The sequence below is a fragment of the Hemicordylus capensis genome, chromosome 1 (genome assembly GCF_027244095.1).
Source record: "Hemicordylus capensis ecotype Gifberg chromosome 1, rHemCap1.1.pri, whole genome shotgun sequence".
NCBI classification, from domain to species: Eukaryota; Metazoa; Chordata; class Lepidosauria; order Squamata; family Cordylidae; genus Hemicordylus; species Hemicordylus capensis.
In genome coordinates, this window is record NC_069657.1 from 410,767,581 (window position 1) to 410,786,441 (window position 18,861).

The 18,861-nt window shown below is 44.0% G+C and overlaps 2 protein-coding genes across 3 annotated transcripts in view; one reads left to right on the forward strand and one right to left on the reverse strand.

The window, feature by feature from the left end:
- Positions 1-18,861, forward strand: part of NVL (nuclear VCP like) — a 172,077-nt gene that overhangs the window by 122,714 nt on the left and 30,502 nt on the right. The gene's annotated exons all lie outside the window — the stretch shown is intronic.
- On the reverse strand, positions 620-9,943 carry DEGS1 (delta 4-desaturase, sphingolipid 1). The gene is made up of 3 exons (XM_053308214.1): positions 9,385-9,943; positions 3,236-3,978; positions 620-1,801 (listed from the first exon to the last, which is right to left on the reverse strand). The coding sequence occupies exons 1-3, from the start codon at positions 9,584-9,586 to the stop codon at positions 1,655-1,657; spliced, it is 1,092 nt and encodes a 363-aa protein (XP_053164189.1). The 5' UTR covers positions 9,587-9,943; the 3' UTR covers positions 620-1,654.

The following is an 18,861-nucleotide window of genomic DNA, read 5'->3' on the forward strand; positions in this document are numbered from 1 at the left end:
TGTGCTTGAAGCATTTCAGCACCTCTATTTCCAGATGCCAAAATGCTTTGAGCTGCCCCAGCCAGGTTGTTTCAGCTGGGGGCAAGCAGGCACTTTATGCACCTCCACTGCCACCCACCACCCACTGTTTACATTAAGCAGCCAGGCTCTGTTTGCCAACATCCGAGCTTAATAACAGGAAGTTCTCTTTCCAACAGGAAGTGGTGTCTGAGCACGTGCAGGTGCCATCGTGGTTGCTCAGCAACACTTGTGATGGCATCCACACATGCTCATTTCCTGCTGGGAACAGGGAGCTTCCTGTTCCTAAGCAAATACAGCCAGCAAACGGAGTCCGGCTGCTCAATACAAGCAGCTCAGTGGAGGTGCAGTGGAGGGGAGGTAAGACCTCCCTTCCTCCTTTTAAAGTGCCCGCTGTCCACTGCCCAGGATGTGTATGCAACACTTTGTGCACATCCCCAATACAAAGAGCAACCTTCTTAATTTAGACAGTAGCCTTATTTGTTCAAAAGCATATTTACTCAAATGGTGCAATGATGTTCACTTGACTAAATGCAGCAGTTAAAATTGTAACAGGTCAATTTTCATGTTCCCACCTTGATTTCAAGAACATGCCCACATATGCAGTATTGATAAAGTTTATTTTTTAAAAAACATCTTTATTCAAATACCTAAGTTGTGCTACAGCAATTTGTACTTTTTGGGGAGGTACACACTTTACATTCTTATGTTTGATGTTGCACCAGTTTTATTACCTTGCTGCCCATTACATTTATTAAGCTGATATTCCAACAACAACCCCAGCCAAGGAAACATAGATTGTTAACCCAAGTGGGTTCTAGTATGCTGCTCCTAAACTTCTGAGACAAGCTGGACAGCTATCTGATTATGCAATTTGCTAGTGGTCTTCATAATTTCTATGTGCAAACTGAAAGAAAACAATGCAGAACTGTCTCCTGGAAGTTTGGCCTGTTGCTAGAGATGCCAATTTATATTTTAAATTAAGTAGGTACTGTAGAGTGTTGGGCTTTTATACCCAAGAAGCTGAGATGTCCACATTTTTGAGTAACCAACAGTAGCATACTTCCTCAAAGTAAAGCACTTTTTATAGTAGCAATTGTAGTGGAAGATCATCATCAGCTATATTGGCACTTAAATTAGCCAAGCAATACCACAGTTTAGGAGGACTTGAAGCCAGACATTTGCTCAGTTTATATATAAAGTTTGATTTAAGCCACTTTGCAGTTTTAACAAGTTAGTATAGAAGTTAAAGCTTTGTTAGAAAATTTAGAGTCAAGATCATCAATGTCGTGGGCAGCAGGCCAAATATATACTTCTATACAATTAGAAGTTGAGGACAAACTACTATTCATATAGGATGTCTACCGAAACACATTATGTAACATTAATACTAGCATTAACAGAACATTGATATTTTAAACACCATTTCAATTAAACCAAAAGATCCAACACAGCCACTAGGAGTGTTCTAGTTCAGCAATATTTTAATTCCTCAGAGATTTTGTTTATATAGTGTACCAATACATTCATACTACAGACTAGGTCAAGGTACATCTCTAATCACGCGATACCTTTACCAGTGTCAAGGATATAAGTTCTTGGTAGCTAAGACAAGGTAAAAAAATTGGCTCATGATTCACTCCTGCATCACTTCACCCTTTAGGTGCCTTTTCATGCGTGAATAAGGACTAACCGTGTCATCCATCACAAAATCATAAAGCACTTTTATCCAGGAGTTATACTGTGGCAGGTCATCATAATATTCAGAAGCTATTTTCTTCACCTAAAATTTAAAAAAAGAGAGAGAGATCATTTCTATTTATAAACAAGTGCTATGTGGGCATGCAGAACCTTTTGAGTTGTAAATATGTATTCTAGAGTTGATGTATGTAAACTCCAAGTAGTTATTCCAAACCCCAAAAGGTGTATAGAAGAGCCACTTCAGCTTCTATTAAAGCTTTTCAGGTCACAACAATGCCTGAATTAGATCTATGGCTGCCATCCAGCAAAGAAAGCTTCTAATATAGACAGAAGTGCATATTAGAACAGCTAGATAGCGTACATCTTTCAAATTCTGCCAAGCTGCATCTTGTGCTGAAAAACTGCATTGGGGTAATTGTCAGAGGGAAAAGCTTGCTCCACACACACACTGCCTACTACTCCTCCTCCTCCATATGTAGGTAGTGGGTGCAAAAGAGATCCACCTGCCCTGTGTGGAGCAGCATATACAGCCAAGTTTCAGTTGCTACTAAAAAAAATGGTTGGCTTATATGCCAAGGCAAGATTTGTGGATCCCAAGCTTCTTACGAAGAGTGGCTGAAAGTCACTCAGGAGAAGTGGCTGGCCTATATGTCCTTTGTAAATTATATATGCTATTTAAAAGCAAAAAAGATGAAGCTAGCTTTTTTCTCAGCACAGTTAGCATTTAAAAGGCTGTCATTTGCCATGAAGTGTATTATTAAGCCATCCCCAACTTCAAGAAGATAATCCTACCAAAACCGCAGGAGCTTGTGTCTATGCATAAATACCTGGCGTAGTGTAGTTATAAGCATGAACTGCCAGCCCTAGTTCAAGCCTGAGGCCAGTCATTAACCTGCTGAAACATCTTAGCCCAGCCCCTACCTGCAAGAATAATGACTGACAAAACATCATCATAAGAATCAAGAACACACATGTGAAGAACTTTGGCCACACAGGGAAAGATGCTATATCAAGTTAGTATACAAAATAGTCACCTCATGTTCGCAAGTGAGCAACTCAGATGTTAACTAAAGGATGACATCTGTGGCATAGAAGCTGTCTTGCCACATTTGGTGTACAGAACTGCCACTTTAGTCAATTGAATTATTTGGATTTGAGCTTTAGGGAAGAAAATTGAGTTGGGACTACTGGTGCTGTTCTATGTCCTCTTTAACCAAGGACAACAAAGTATTTCTTAGTAAATTCATATATACCATTAGTCTGAAGTGGTACTTGGTTCAACTTGAAACAATTGTCAATTTCTCCAATCCTGCACACTTACTTGGAAGTCACAGAATTTCTGAGAAAGCCCCATTTGGAATCTGCATAGCATCAGGCAGCACAGCACTAGTCTTTACAGTGTCTGTGGCCCATCTGCAAGTCGCAGCACTGAAGTTTAACAGCAGCACCAAACTGATAAGCAAGTGTTACTTCAGGTGGGGAGGCAAGCAGCTAATGGAGAACATTATGTACTTACCAGTGGAAGGCTTCTTCCAGGAATATTAGGAAAGTCATGGTGTTCATTGTGGTAACCAACATTGAATGTAATCTTATTAAGCGGCCCATAGTAGGAATAGGTTTCATGCCCCTTTAAGAACATGTAGTGTTCAGCTATAAAATGTCCTGAAATAGGATGCAAGCCCAGCCCAAGTATTGCTCCTGCTATCAGATAGAAGAGTGATTTTACTCCAAAGAGATAGTATATAAGAACATCGAAGAGGAACTGAACTGACAAGTTGATGATTTCAAGCAAAGAGACTGGCTTGGGATTAATGCAGAGAGGACGAATGGCATAAAAAAGGGGCTGAAGAATAATCCAAATTAGCTTTCTAAAACGGGTACAGAAAAACCATCCTTCAAAGTCAGTAGGAATGTCCACATCAATTCCATTACCACCAAGATAACGATGATGATCCATGTGGTATCTCTTAAAGGACACCGAGTATGGGACACCAAGTGCAAGATTAGCAAACATTCCAAACCACCGATTCCACATAGCTTTACAGTTGCCAAAGGCAGCATTGTGAGAGATCTCATGAATAGCCAGAGTCATGGAATGATCAAGACAGCTGCCAAACACATATGTCCAAAATATAACCCATTTCCAGTCCAAATCTTTAACTAGATAAAGAGCGAGTAGCTGTGCAAGGACCATGAGTATAACTACCCAGATCAGGTTGTAGTCTGGTTTCATCAAGGCTTTTATCTCTGGATGTTTGCCTGTTGAGAGAAAGAGAGGCAAATAAGACAGCTTCAAACTATTAATTGACAAAAGCTCTTTACATCCACTGCCAACTCTTCCATATTTGTTTTACTTTCTATAGAGGAAGTCTCATGTATAACTCAAACCCTTTCACCTGCTTCAGATTCCTCAATCTCCTGCAGTATGACAAAGAAACTAGTCTGGGCTTAGACAACAATCAAGAAATAAGCTTAACATGAAATAGAAGCTCACTTAAATCGATAAAAACTTTCATTTCTCTGAGGTTTAGAGATAAAAATGAAGTTCATAACTTGAGTAAAGAAAAACCTGATAATATTTCAAAGCTGTTATACATGAGCGGTACATTTTAATTAATCTTACTATGCCACCATATGCAATACACACTGAAGAGTCAGTTCAGTGTTATAAAGTTTTAACTCAATATCAAGATTTACAGATAGATCAGGGTTAGGACAGTTAAGAGTGGGAGACAGACCCTGGAGTGCATTTGCCCAGCTTAGGCTGATGTATCAGCTATACCTGTTCCTGGTGAAGCTAGATTTGGCTATGGCAACACTTACGCTACTTAAATTCCATTTAGATGTCTGCAATGCACTGTAAATGGAGTTGCCTTTGAAGAACATTTGGTAATTGCAGCTGGTCTAGAATTTTGTAGACTGCAGCTGGATATTAGACTGCAGACTGCAGCTGGATATTAGAAGCAGGCCTTTGCTGTGACCTGCACTGGCTTCTAGATAGTTTCCAGACCCAATTCAAACCGCCGATTCAGTCTTTTAAATCCCTATATTTCAGACTTGGGTACCTGAAAGACTGCTTCTCCCACACTTGAGCAATTTGTATCAGGAGCTGGATAAACTCTTCTCTATGTCCAGTTAACACTAGATGTGCACTGGCTCTGTGACCCCACCACCCAGGTTTGGTGAATTCCCTTCCAAGGGATGCACACTTTTTCTCTTAGTCTTTAGGTTAAGGGCTTTCCACTGCCACATAAAGACCTTCTTGTTCAATCAGGCTTTTAATGAATGCACCATTTAATTACTTTTTATGCTACTGGAATATCTACTGCTATTGGTGTAATTTTGTGGGTTTTATTCCACTTGGTTTTATTTTATTGGTTTTGTTTTTTAAAAAACTTTTAATGAACAACACACACACCACTAAGTAATCACAGAAATGTCAAAAAAAACAGTGACCAATGTTTTAAGTCCAGATAAGTGGATAGTGGTATAAAAATTGTTCATTCTAAGAGAGGAAATGAACTTATACAAACATCTAAAGTAATAGTAGCAAATAAAGTAAAGTTGCAAATAGTAAAGGGGGGGAAAGCAATTTCCCTATCTCTTAATTAGGAAAAAGTATCTTTCCACAAGCTTACTTGATCAGCAGGAGGATAGCAACCATTGGGTACCTTGTTTACATACTATATAAAAGAATGCCAAGTTACTATAAAAACTAGTCTTTTGTCAGACTGTTGGTTAAGCAATTTGCCAGACTCTACTTCACCATCCTGATAATGTGAAACACTTTTCCAGTTTCCAATTTTTAGCTTTTGGCATCTTAGCAGCTGCCAAAAGTAGTATAAGATCTTTGTGGAGGAACTGTTTATAATCAAGTGCAGGATCTGGCATTATAATCTGTTTTGTTATATCTGAAATCATACCAAAAACAGGTTCCTAACGAGTTGCAAAAACAAATATTTCCTAACTTCTGAGCATTCCCACCATAAATGCATAAATGTCCCCTGGTCCTGGCATCCCTTCCAGCAATTTGGTGAGAGTGTTTTGTTCTAATATAGTGAACTGGTGTTGGGTGCCATCTGGGTATTTAATTTAAGAGTGGTTTCTTATATTCTTGCGGAAATTGTTTTAAGAGGTTTCCTACTCCAGATTGCATCCCATTCAGAGTTTGAGATTCGAGTCTTAAGATCAGCTTCCCAAACTAGCTTAATGCATCCTGGTGAAACATTAAGTTCTGAGTTTAAAATGTTATATAGATGCCAGATCAATCCCTTTATTTTAACTGATTCCTGAATGCAGATTTTCTCAAAGTCCATTAGTTGTCTCATTGTTTCATTTTTATTATAGAGAGATGCAACAAAAGAGAGGAGAAGAGAGCTGGTCTTATGGTAGCAAGGGAGACTAGAAGTGTGAGCATTGTAAGAGATTCCCCTCAGGGGATGGAGCCGCTCTGGGAAGAGCAGGTTTCAAGTTCTCTCCCTGGCTTCTCCAAGTTAGGACAAGATTTATTTTTTTTAATAGGACAAGATTTTTTTATTGAACCAACAAACTACCAAAGCATACAGTACGTTGCCAAAGCACAATTATATAGGGCTGAGAGAGATTCCTGCCTGCAACCTTGGAGAAGCCGCTGCCAGTCTGTGAAGACAATACTGAGCTAGATAGACCAATGGTCTGATTCAGTATATGGCAGCTTCCTATGTTCCTAGAAGTTGTTTAAGTTGGCAAGAATCGTAATAGAGTTTGAGATTGGGAAGTAAAAACCGTCCTGTTTTTGTATATTGCTTTCCTGTTGGTTCTGGTCCTTTTGTTGTTTAACCATCCTGATAATGTGAAACACTTTTCCGATTTCCAATTTTTAGCTTTTGGCATCTTAGCAGCTGCCAAAAGAAGTAGTATAAGAAGGCGTTCTACATCGCTCTGCCAGTTTTTAAGACTCTTAGTGGGGATGGGAATAGGTAAGTTCTGAAAAAGGAATAGAAAATGTGGCAATACAATCATTTTTATGGCTGCAATTTTACCTAACCATGACAGATTAAGTTTTTTCTAGGATGCCAATTCAGATTTAACTTTTCTGTGCAGAACATCTAGATTTCTTTCTTTTTTAGTTCAGAGGGGGTTTGGGTAATTATGATTCCTAAGTATTTGAAGCTAGAAAACTAATTTTAGCAAGGATATTTTTGGAGAGCAGCCTGTTCAGACAAAGGAATGTTTCAGTAGTTGACCCGCAAGCCTGCAAATAGACTGAATTCATTCAAAACATTCTTAAATTCAGGTATTACATCCCTTGGATTAGATAGAAATAGCAGAATGTTGTCTGCAAATGGATTGTGTGGGTTATCTTTCCCATTTACTTCTATGCATCTATTTTTTTTATTTGTTCTGGTAATAGAAGCCAAAGCCTCATTTGCTATTGCCAACAGAAGTGGTAAGAGTGGACATCCTTGCTTTGTTCCTCTAAATAATTTGATGGGAGTGGAGTCCATACCATTCATGGACTTGTGCTGCATTAGATTTGCATAGCTGTTGAACAGTATGCAAGAATTTAGGGCTATAGTTTAGCTTGCTCAATATCTTGAGATATGGCCACTCCAGGTTGTCAAAAGCCTTGTACGTATCTAGTGATGGTAAAGTGACAGATTTGTTGTTGATTTTACTGTGATGAATAATTAAGTATTCTCCTAACTGCATCTACTATTTGCCTATTTGACATAAAACTCTTTTGGTCATTTGATATGTATTCAGTGATAAATGTGTTGATTAGGTTTGCAAATATTGATGGGAAAATTTTTACATCTTGATTTAACAGGGATATAGAGTGATCCCAGTGAGAACGGATCCTTGCCTAGTTTAGGGATTATTATGATTCTTGGATGTGTCGATGCCTCTGGGATTGCCCCCACCTCTAGGATACTGTTAAAGAAAGTTTTCATGTGAGAAATTAGAGTGTCTTTAAATGTTTTATAAAAAGGAGTTCCAAAACAGTCATGTCCTGGAGATTTGCCATGTTTAAGCTTATTAATATAATGCACAATTTCTTGGTGTTTTATTGGCCTATCAAGGCAGGCTTGATATTCTCCGTTAATTTAATAGCATTCTTATCAAGAAATGAATTTATATGAATTGCTTTTATTGGAACTGCCAAGTTTGCCTAATATTGCATTGGCATCCATTCATTGTTAGTAATGAGTTTCATGAAATGAGTTTTTAGAAATAGAAAGTTTTCCATGGAACTATAAACGTCTGCATAAGATTTTCCACCCGACATCTCTGCTTATGTGAACACACAGAATCTTGTCCCTCCAAGTGCGGTTACGGCATTCTCATAGCCACAGCAAATAGGTAGAAGCCCCCCACCACCTTCAACAAGAGAGCAAGATGGTTCAGCAACTGGAGTCTCTTGGAGAAGATCCTTAAGAGATACCAATGAAGTCCTCCAGTTGCCAAAAGAAGCATCATCTGCTGGCAGGCTACTTTAGAGAAAGGGGGAACGTGAAGTGGCCCTACTGACCTTGATCATGGCAGTATAGTGACAGAGGCAAACTGTGTAGAAGACAGACTACTAGTACTGATGAGCTGGTCTCAAACATTTTGATTTAGCACAATACTGTGCTTTGTCTTTGGAAGAGTCTTAGGGCGCTTTCCACCGTCATGGTCAGAACGGCCAAGAGGCTTCCCTGAAAGACCATTCTCCTACAATCTATTCTACAGCAGCAGGCAGCGTTTCAACATCCATAAGACACGCTCAACTTGGGGGCCTTGGGGTCTTAGCCCATCATCGCCTCACCCTTTAACAGGCCCCCCTCAACAGCGGACCCCGCACGGAACAGCGGACCTTCGACTACACCCCCAGCACCCAAAGGATCCGCAGTACAGCTAAAGGGGCAGGAAGAGCTCCGTGCCGGCAGGTAGCCTGAAAAGCCACTATCCGGGTAGGCGCTCCGTTTGGGCAAGGCCACGTTCACTCGACGCGCCTGAAGCCCGCAGCTAGCGGACTAGAGCCAGCCGCTCCAGCCCTACGTGGCTGTCCGCAAGACGCAAGCCGGCGAGCGAAAGCCCTCCGGAGGGGAAGCGCCGAGGCGGCGGCCTTGCCCGAGCAGCTCCCCCCACCCCGCACGCTTGCGGTGCAGACTGAAAAGGGGGGAGACCGGCGGGAGGGGGGAAGAAGGGGAGAGAGAAAAGGACAGTCACGGGGGGGGGGGCGGAAGGAAGGGGAGGGAGGGAGGCAGAAAGGAGCGGGTAGCGGGTCGCCGCCAGCCAACCAAGCCCTTCCTTCGCGTGACTCACTGCGTCTCGTCCTCCCCCTCCTCCCGCTCTGGCTCTCTCAGCCCCGGGCCCGCCATCTCCTCCTCCTCCTCAGCCTTGAACTGGCAGGTGCAAGGCGCTCTCTTCTGAGGGGAAGCCAAACGCCTCGGCCCTCAACAGCCAAGGGGCCATGCCCAGCAGCAGCCAGCACGGAGGTGATGGGGACACACACGGGACCCGTCCCGCCTTACCCCGGGAAGACCTGGGGGGGGCAAGGCAAGGGGCTCCTCGCGCGCCCTCCCTTTCCGACCCCGGGGGTAGGGGGGCGGGCGAAGAGAGAGAGAGAAAAGGGAAGGAGTTAGGATAAGGGGGCGAGGAAACGAGAGAAGGGGCGGCGGGGAGCGAGCGCGTAGCACTCACGCAGGATCTCCTTGCGCCGCTCAGCGTGCGGCTGGTCCGTGTAGACCCATTCGAAATCCTCTCGAGCCACAGTGTTCCCCATGACTGCGGCGGCGGCTCCTTTCCCAGACCAAACTCCGGCTTGCCTTCTCCTCCGGCGCGCTCTCCTCCACGGACCCCACCCACCGTAACTCGCTACCTCTCTGAGAGGAATGTCCTTCATCTAGGGGGGAGGAGGAGCAGGCGGCTCGCCACGTCCCAGCAGCCCGCTCTCATTGGCCACCGCGGGCCGCGACGTCACGGAAACTGATGCGCTGCTCCGCTAATTCGGAGGCAAAGGGCGGATTAAAATTTTTTTTTTAAAAAAAAATTTAACTTTTTTTGCGGGGTGGTGGGGAGAACTTTTCCCCCTTCCTGAGGCGGCTTTTTCTAGCTTGTTCCGCTCGCAAAGATGTCGACGTTGTCCTTCGTTCGTCCCCTTTATTTAGAGGGACGATGATGAGCAGAGTGGAGGAAACGTGTCAAGCGAAGTCCGGTTATTCACGCTGGCAAGTCCATTAGGTGGTTATTGGGAGGAGGAGGCGGCGGCGGCGGCGGCGGCGGCGAGGATCGCTCCCCTCTAGTCCCCCCTCCCCCGCCCTCCTTCCTCCAGCGGCCCGGGCTGAACTTCGCAGAGGGAGCCGCCGCCTCGCTTGTCTTAGCCCCGCGCGAGCCTCCTCCACGTTCCTCAGATTTGGTGCTGCTGCAGCGCCAGATCCTGAGCGGGTGCCTTCTCCAGTTTGCCCTGAAGGAAAACCCCGCCAGGCGCGGCTTCTTCTTCTCTGTCCTGCAATAACAAGATGCTGTGGCCTGCCTGGCCGCCTGGGGGGAATGCTGCCTTGTGCGCCACACACTCGCGCCTTTACTCGGACTACACACACAGATCTCCTATAGCCCAGGGGATTTACTCGCAAGTGCGGAGAGGGTTAGGCAGCTTTAGAGGCGCGCCCTAGATTAATGCAGATTGTGAGGTTATTTATTTATTTATTTGCCAAGCTTTCTAAATGGAGGCCATCGAGATAAATGTGGGGCAGCGGGAGAAATTGATACTCGTTTTTTCTCTCCTGAAAGAGACTGACTCTTACACAAGACAAGGGCGGTTTCCTTTTCCTTTTTAAAGAAGCTGCTTTGGCTAGTATGGACATGCAATTATGCAGGAATCGACCTCTGTTTTTCTCTGCAGCTGCTAAAGGTAGAGGCTCCTTCCAGAAACAAAAAAAGTACTTCCATTCTCCCAGGGGCCTAGCAAGGTTGGAGTGGGCCCAGACATACGATTTTAAAATGGCCCCCCTCACTGAAACTCAGCTCATGAAGTAAAGAAATCTTAAACAAGGCTGAATAGTGGTAACAAAGAGCATTTATATATATACACACACGCACATATATATATATATATATATATATATATATATATATACACACACACACACATACATACATACATACACACACACACACACACACACACCTATGTGCCACAATCGAACATCATCCTAAATTATTTTTAAAATTGTTTTGTAAATTGTGCAAGATCTATATGACTCTAATTTGCTTCCTTGTGAGCCAGAATACAGCTGGCTCACAATACTGAATCTCATTTGCTTCCTTGTGAGGCAGAAAAAAGCTCTTGAAAATAACTATCCTGAATACTTATTCCCCCACTCTATTTTTACAGGAGCTTTATTTATTTATTGTTTTATTTATTGTTAAATTTATATACCGCCTTTCATTAAAACAATCCCTAGGCGGTTTACACAAAAATTAAAAACAAGCCTATAAAAATAACAATTAAAATATTATGCTAAAATATATTTATTTATTGTTAAATTTATGAAAATGTATAATATAAATGAAGTGGGGTTCATGGGTAATCCTTGATAATCTGGGGATCATCCAGAGGTTCAAAAGGATTAAGAACTCCTGCTCCAAAAGCTGCTGAACACACAATGTAATGAAATTTAAAAGTACATGACATATACTTTGTCACATGAAATGAGTGCATAAATTTCTGGTAAGTTCATAACCTGTGCACACAATTAAGTAAAAATGTGTGTGCTCTTCACATGGGATGCAGTGCATTGTTCCCTAGATAATATATATTGCCTTTTTTCCTGTCCTCCTCTTGTTTCTGTTTTATTTGCCCATTTAACCTTCATGTTCTGAGGTCAATTAAAAATCTGCAAAGCAAACCATGGCCAAAAAAATACTTCCACTTCTAGTTGAACAAACATGCAGAATATATATAGAAGTTATGTGATTTTCATTCAAAGAGTCACCAGTTTATTAAATTAGAAAACTCTTTACTGTGAGAGTGACATGATAGACATCTTATAAGAATACCCACCATAATGTGTAAATAGATGTACAGATAGCATCCCATCATCACTCCTAAATCCTGATATAATTGTATTTATAAAGCAAATATCCTTCCTCTGCTTTCTGACTTGAGTAGTCAAATTAGTAAATTACTTACTGTGGAATTATATAGCTGCTATCCTTGACAGAAGGATTACCTATGGCAGGGGTAGGCAACTTTGGCTCTCCAGCTGTTGTTGAAGAGTGGTGGCTGAGGATGATGGGAGTTGTAGTTCAACAAGAGCTGGAGAGCCAAGGTTGCCTACCCCTGATCAAGACTGGTCTTCACAACAACTTTTGAAGGCCCCATGAGATTAAAATACATACCCAGGGTTCCTGGCCAGCAGGGAAGACTTCCAGATGACTCCTCAGCTACACTGAATATGGAATCTTTGTAAACTATCTCAATACATTAGTTTATTTTGGCTAGCAGTGCAAACTGTTTATGTCTGAGTGAATTGCCATTCCCTTTCCTTACCACCACCCCAACACAGATTGGAAGCAGATTCCAAAAAGTGTGAATGTGTGTTAATACCACTTCCTTCCCCCCATTGCTCCTTCTTGGAACGGAAGGTTCTTCCACATCATGCAATAGTTTTCTGCACAAAACCTGCACAACTTGTGATCCACCAAACCAAACATTGTCTGCCAGCCATATATTGTGACTTGCCAACTGCTTGATAAGTACTCTGGTTTAGCTGTTCCAGGAAGGGGACAAAGCTGATATCTTGAGAAAACTGATATCTGTGTCGAACAGGCCTATACAATTTGTGACTCACCAGGCTGAACACCATCCTCTAGCCATATATGGCAGCCTACCAGGGTCTCAATAACACATCAGTTTCTGGTGCCTTCCTGGGATAGCAAAACCAAAGTACTTATCAAGCAGCTGACAAGTCACAATAGATGGCTGGTAGACTGTTTGGTTTGGTGAGTCACAATTTGTGCAGATTTTGCATAGAAAACAATTGCATGATGTGGAAGAACCTTCAGTTCCAAGATTGGCATCAGAAGTCAGTACCTTTGGACAGTTGCTGATAGCACTCTGCACTGAATCAATCAGAACTTACCTTACCTTAGAGAGCTCCTTTTTCTGCATGATCCCCACTGCACGTTAAGGTCATCTGAGGAGGTCCATCTCCACTTACCATTGGTACATCTGGTGGCGACACAGAGGCGGGCCTTCTCTGTAGCCGCTCCTGGACTGTGGAATGCATTCCTTGCAGAAATCCATAATTCAAACTCTTTATTTGTTTTTAAGAGAGCCCTTAAGACCTGTTTGGCCTGGCCTTCCAGGATTTTTAAATTGTTATAAAGCATTTAAATGTACCTGCTTTTCAGGGTTTTAAATTGTTTTAATGTTTAACTAGTAAATACAGGCCCGTTGAATAACGGGCGCTAGTGAGTGCTCCGGGCCCCCTGGCCGCCATTCCCCCTCCCGCCGCCGCCAGCCTCTATGCCGCGGCAGGTCTCCCCGGCCGGGCAAGGGCCCCAAGCCGCCCGGCCGCAGCGGCGGCGCCAGGCCTCGGCGGCGGCTTCGCCACCACCTTGGCCGGCTTCCCCTGCCGCCTCCTCCCCCCGCCCGGCTTCGGCGGCGCGGCCAGGCCGCGGCCATGGCTCCGCCGCCCCCTTGGCCGCGCCTCGGCCAGTGCTCCCCTCCGCCGCATACCTGGCTTCTTCGAGGCGGCCGCTTCTGGCCGCCCAAGATGTCCACCGGGTCCTGGCGTTCGTTTGTCCCTTGCTCTGTTCTGGGCATGCGCTGTGCGCATGCCCAGAACAGGCCCGACACGAACGCACGCTTGGTGTCCGTCCACGGACAGACACCAAGCGTTTTATTAGAGAGGATTGCTTTATGGTATTTTATATTTTAAATTGTTGATTGATTTTAACTGTCTATGTTATATTTGTAAACCGCCCTGAGCCAATTTTGGAAGGGTGGGGTATAAAAAAAATTGAATGAATAAATAAACTGATTTGATGTGTGCTCTTATTTTTTCATCAAATTGGGTCTGAAGAAATAATTGCCTGATAGGGTCTGATCCACCTGGATTTGAAGGGTGTCCAGTTCACCCTTGCATGTCCAGTACACCAGACTGAATTGGTGGGGGGGCTTACTTTGCAAGTAATGTGGTGGGTGGTTCTTCAAAACCTGCTGCCTCAATGGGCAGCAAATTGGTCCCCCCACCCCACCAATCCAATCTGATCTAGAGTATATTGGACATCCTTCAAATCTAGTTTTAACACACCACTTTTCTTCCCTAACAGCTGGTCAATAATGCTGTTGCAGGGAAGGGTGCAAACAACCCTGGGACATTACTGATTGGCTGCCAGAGAAGAAAAGGGAAGAGAGCTGGTCTTGTAGTAGCAAGCATGACTTGTCCCCTTATCTAAGCAGGGTCCGCCCTAGTTGCATGTGAAAGGGAGACTAGCAGTCTGAGCACCATAAGATATTCCCCTTAGGGGATGAAGCCACTCTGGGAAGAGCATCTAGGTTCCAAGTTCCTTCCCTGGCATCTCCAAGATAGGACTGAGATTCCTGCCTGCAACCTTGGAGAAGCCACTGCCAGTCTGTGTAGACGATACTGAGCAAGATGGACCTATGGTTTGACTCCGTATATGGCAGCTTCCTATGTTCCTAAAAGTGAGGTTGTGTTTAAATGGTTCTGCTGCTGCCTATTGAGACAGCAAGCTTTTAAAGCTGGACCATGCAGTGGAGATCCAAGATTAGCCCCAACATCAAGGACTGCATATGGACGGTGACTTTGGCAGCTAATGAGAAGATTTACTTCCAGAAATGCAAAATAATGGACACATTTGAAAATATCTGGAAAGCCTTTCTAGATCTGCTCATGTAACTGTGATGACACTATTAGTTTTCCTGTCTGTCAGTCTTTGTAGAGATAATCTATGGTTAGTGTGTTTAAATAAATGTAATGCTTTTTTGTTGTTTTCCTTATCTTTCTGTTTTCTTCCAGAATTACTGAACAGAAAATGTTATATAGGGGTGGGGGGATGTGCTGAATTTAAAACAGGCAAGATGTTAAATGAAAGCAAAATCGGTATATACATTGCTTGTTTATTACAATAAAATGTTAATAACAAAAAAGGCAGGACCAACTACCCACAGCATTGCCACAGGCTATGCCTCTTCATCCCTCATCATTCATCCTGATCTACTGCATCAATTTTAAGAGGACTCCCCTACATGGATCATCATAAGGGAGTCCAGTTCTAGTCATGCTGGCAATGCATGGCCCTAGTTGCCAATGCTCCCAGGGGCCTCAGAGGGCCTGCTGGCAATCCAGAACACACCTTCATGTGGCAACCATGTAAATCTCTTGGATGAGAGAATAACTGCATTGCCTCCAATTCCTCCCCCACCCAGCTCCTACATTATTGCAGGGACCTCTGGAGGAAAGCTCCCACTTATGGATGAAATGGCCAGGAGGTAGTGTTGGAGGGGGTCACAGAAGGCCTGTTGCCAACGATCTCCTGGCCATTTCATCCATAAGTGGGAGCTTTCCTCCAGAGGTCCCTGCAATAATGTGGGAGCTTGCCAAGGGGCCCTCCAGACTTGGAGGGAGACTTAGTTGAAATAAATATGCAGGATGATGCATCTCTACCTATGCAAAACTGAGCAAATGAATCATACTGTTAATATAAGTTCTTAACAGTTTACTAGGGGTGTGCATGGAGCCGTCTGGCCCAGTTCAGTTTGAGGCCAGACCTGCCTCGAACAGAACCGGGCCAGTTCGGTCCGGCCCCCATCGAACCCCCCCAGACTGGTCCACGGACTTTTTTAAAAAATTAAATATAAAAATCAAGTACCTGTAGCCCCTTCGGGAGGCTTGCTGTAGCCATGGGTGGGGGGGTGTCCGCCCAGGTTCCCTCTCCCCCCGCCGGCCTTCGTCATCACCACCGCGGCCGAGAAACCATAGCCTTTTGGGCCCATTTGCTTTTACCAAGGCCCGAAAGGGTCAAAAAGGCTATGGTTTCTTAGCCGCGGCAGTGATGACGAAGGCCAGCAGGGGGAGAGGGAACCCGCGTGGACCCACCCCCCATGGCTACAGCAAGCCCCCCCGAAGGGGTTACAGGTACTTGATTTTTATATTTAATTTAAAAAAAAAAAAAGTTCACGGACCGAACCCAGCGGTCCGGTTCCAGTCCGATGGAACTGGGGGGTGGGGTTCGGTTCGATCACAAACCCCCGGACCGAATCGTCAGACCGCAGACAGCCGGACCGATTCCACACATCCCTACAGTTTACATTAGTAGGACCTGCCTTCAGAGTACAATATATGGGTTTATATTGGATATAACAATCCAATATATTCAGATCCCAGACTATCTTCGAAATCTGAATCTTTGAGTACACAAAAGAGACCTCTATAAAGAATACATAAGATATTGGATGAATTTCAAGACCAGAACAACAGTGTTCAAGAGATGTGGGGAAAGCCTTCTTGAATTAACATATCTGAAAAGCTTCATATGTATAGAAGCAAGAACTTATTTTATGGATACTGCAACAAAAGAATTTCATTATAAGCAGCAGCAGAACTCTCCCCTACTAGCGCCCGTTATTACAACGGGCTAGAAAACACTAGTTTCATTATAAAATGCTATATTCATGGCATGATACACCATTGAAATTTCAAAGGATGTGTGGGTTATCAATCTCAATTGCTGGCATTGTGGGCAAAATGCTGAGGGCTTTAAAATATTTGATGGACATGTAAATATTCATAGCTAAGTATTGGAAACAGCAACAACCTTATGAAGGATGAATGGAGAAGCAGCACGTGGCACGGAATACTCATGCATAAAATCATGTGCTACAAAATACTGTGGGAAAGAGTTAACCTAGAGCCTCACTTAGTACCATCTTGTTGTCATTCACTGCTTAAGTGAATCGAATAAATCAAATTATTATTAATAAAATAATAACAACAACAACTGGCAACATGCAGTCCTGCTCGCGCCCCTGGGCCCGCATCCCTGGGCCCAACACAGGAACCAGTGTTGACCCCACCGCAACCACCACCTCATATGTTTTGTCATTGTTTTAAATGATTTTAATGCTTAATGTTTTAGATGGTTTTACTGCCCAGAGATGCAGGTTTGGGGCAGTATATAAATATGTTAAACAAGCAAATACACAAATAAGCACATACATAAACCATGTGCCCAGGCATCCCCCTCTTCCTCCTCATTGCCAGCCTCTGCTGCTGGGGCACACTGCTGCTGCTTGTTGTTTGTCCAGGGTACCCCGCAGCAGGCAGTGTAGAGTGTCAGCAGCGGCAGCTGCCTCCTGGCCTCTCTGTTGTTGTTGCTGCTGCTGCTGCTGCTGCTGCTGCACTCCTATGTCAGCAGTGGCAGCTCACTCTCGTCCTCTCCCTCCTTCTTGTGGTGTTTTTGGTCAATCCATTTCTTGATCCAGGCCAGCTTTTGAGTGGGGCTTTTATTACTTGTATTCCAGTCCTGGAGTAGAGGCGGAGCTAATGTACAGCCAGCAGCAAGAGCACAGAAAAACAGTCTGCACTTGCCTCTCTGTACATAATATCTATGTCATTAAACTATTAATGTTCTTGATTCCACTCCACTGCCTTGTCCTTGATCCCACCACACACACACACACACACACACACACACACACACACCTACCCCCACTCTCTCGCACACACACACACACCGTCTCTCCCTTTCCTCTTGCACCAAACTTGTCTGCTTTGTCTCTGAAGAAGTTTGGTGCTGGGAGGAAGGGGGGACAGGGGAGGAGAGAGAAAGAGAGAGGAAGCTGAGGCTGGCATGTGAGGCATAGAGTAGGGCCACAAGAGGGTGAGGCTATGTCAACACTGGCTCCTACTGAGGGATGCCAGTGATGCAGACAGGGCAGATCAATGCTCGTTGCTGGCTGCTCAGGAGGAGGCAGTGGAGTGGGGTAGCAGGGATACATTCTGCTGTCCCAAAAGAGGATCCCAATGGGGAAGCCATCCCTTGACTCACTAGAATGCTAGTTCCCACCCCCACCTCCTGCTTTTTTTTAGTACTAGAAAAGATTACATCCATATGTGAATGTAAGGTGAGATGCTGAATGTAGTTTATTTCTGGGGAGAAAAATCCAACAAAAATATTTCTCCCTATAAAGGTAAAGTGTGCCATTGTTAAGTCAACTCCTGATGACCACAGAGTCATGTGGTTGTCGTTGGTAGAATACAGGAGGGGTTTACTATTGCCATCTCCCACGCAGTATGAGATGATGTCTTTCAGCATCTTCCTATATTGCTGCTGCCGAATATAGGTATTTCAGCGGGGATTTGAACCTGCATCCTCTGGCTTGCCAGTCAAGTCATTTCCCTGCTGTGCCATTATGTGGCTCTATTTCTCCCCATATTAGCACATTATATAAGAGGCTGATCTCTGTGGGGCAGGATTAAGTTATAAAACAAGATCTAATACTATCCCTGTGGTTTTTACTCTCCTGATCTGCACTTTAATCGAATCTGCATTGCCAGCAAAGAAACATGCTATCATGCAGGAAATTCAGCAAATGGCAGATTTCCTAAGTTTCCATTTTCAGTTCCTTTCCCAGTTATTTTAAGGAATCAGTGCAAATCAAGTCATAGAGAGGATTGCCTGAGGTAGGTGAGCTGGTCTTGTGGTAGCAAGTGTTGGAAGTTAAAGGACTTTGCGCTGTCTCTTTGCCTCAGACAGTGGAGGGCAGACTAGTAAGTCAGAGGGCTAGAGGGTCAAGACATTTGTCATCACTTCTCCACTGCTCTGATGCTATCCCTTTGATGTGTAGATTGCTAATCTCAGGGACTTCCTTCCTCCTTCTCTCTCTTCCTACCTGCCCGCCTACCTTGCAACATGGCAAGCCTCTCTCCCTGCACCATATGTGCAGAGAGGATGCAGAATCCATCTGCATCCAGCTAGATAGATAGATTAGAGATCCTAACTCCTCACTTTCCTATCTAGAATGGAGTTCCTTAATAAATGCCTTTTATATTGATTTGAAACTATGAATTGGCTCCAAGTTACTTTACTTTCAGCATACACGCATGCCTAACTAAATTTCCGCTGTGTTGTGCCTCTGTGCACTCT

What these genes read in the sequence shown, in the direction of transcription:
- DEGS1 (XM_053308214.1), bottom strand. Translation starts at nt 9,586, where the DNA reads ATGAAGGACATTCCTCTCAGAGAGGTAGCGAGTTACGGTGGGTGGGGT. An exon ending in GCGGCGCAAGGAGATCCTGC is followed by an intron (nt 3,979 to 9,384) that starts GTGAGTGCTACG and finishes TTCTCTCAACAG; the next exon opens with GCAAACATCCAGAGATAAAA. An exon ending in CTGGAAGAAGCCTTCCACTG is followed by an intron (nt 1,802 to 3,235) that starts GTAAGTACATAA and finishes TTTAAATTTTAG; the next exon opens with GTGAAGAAAATAGCTTCTGA.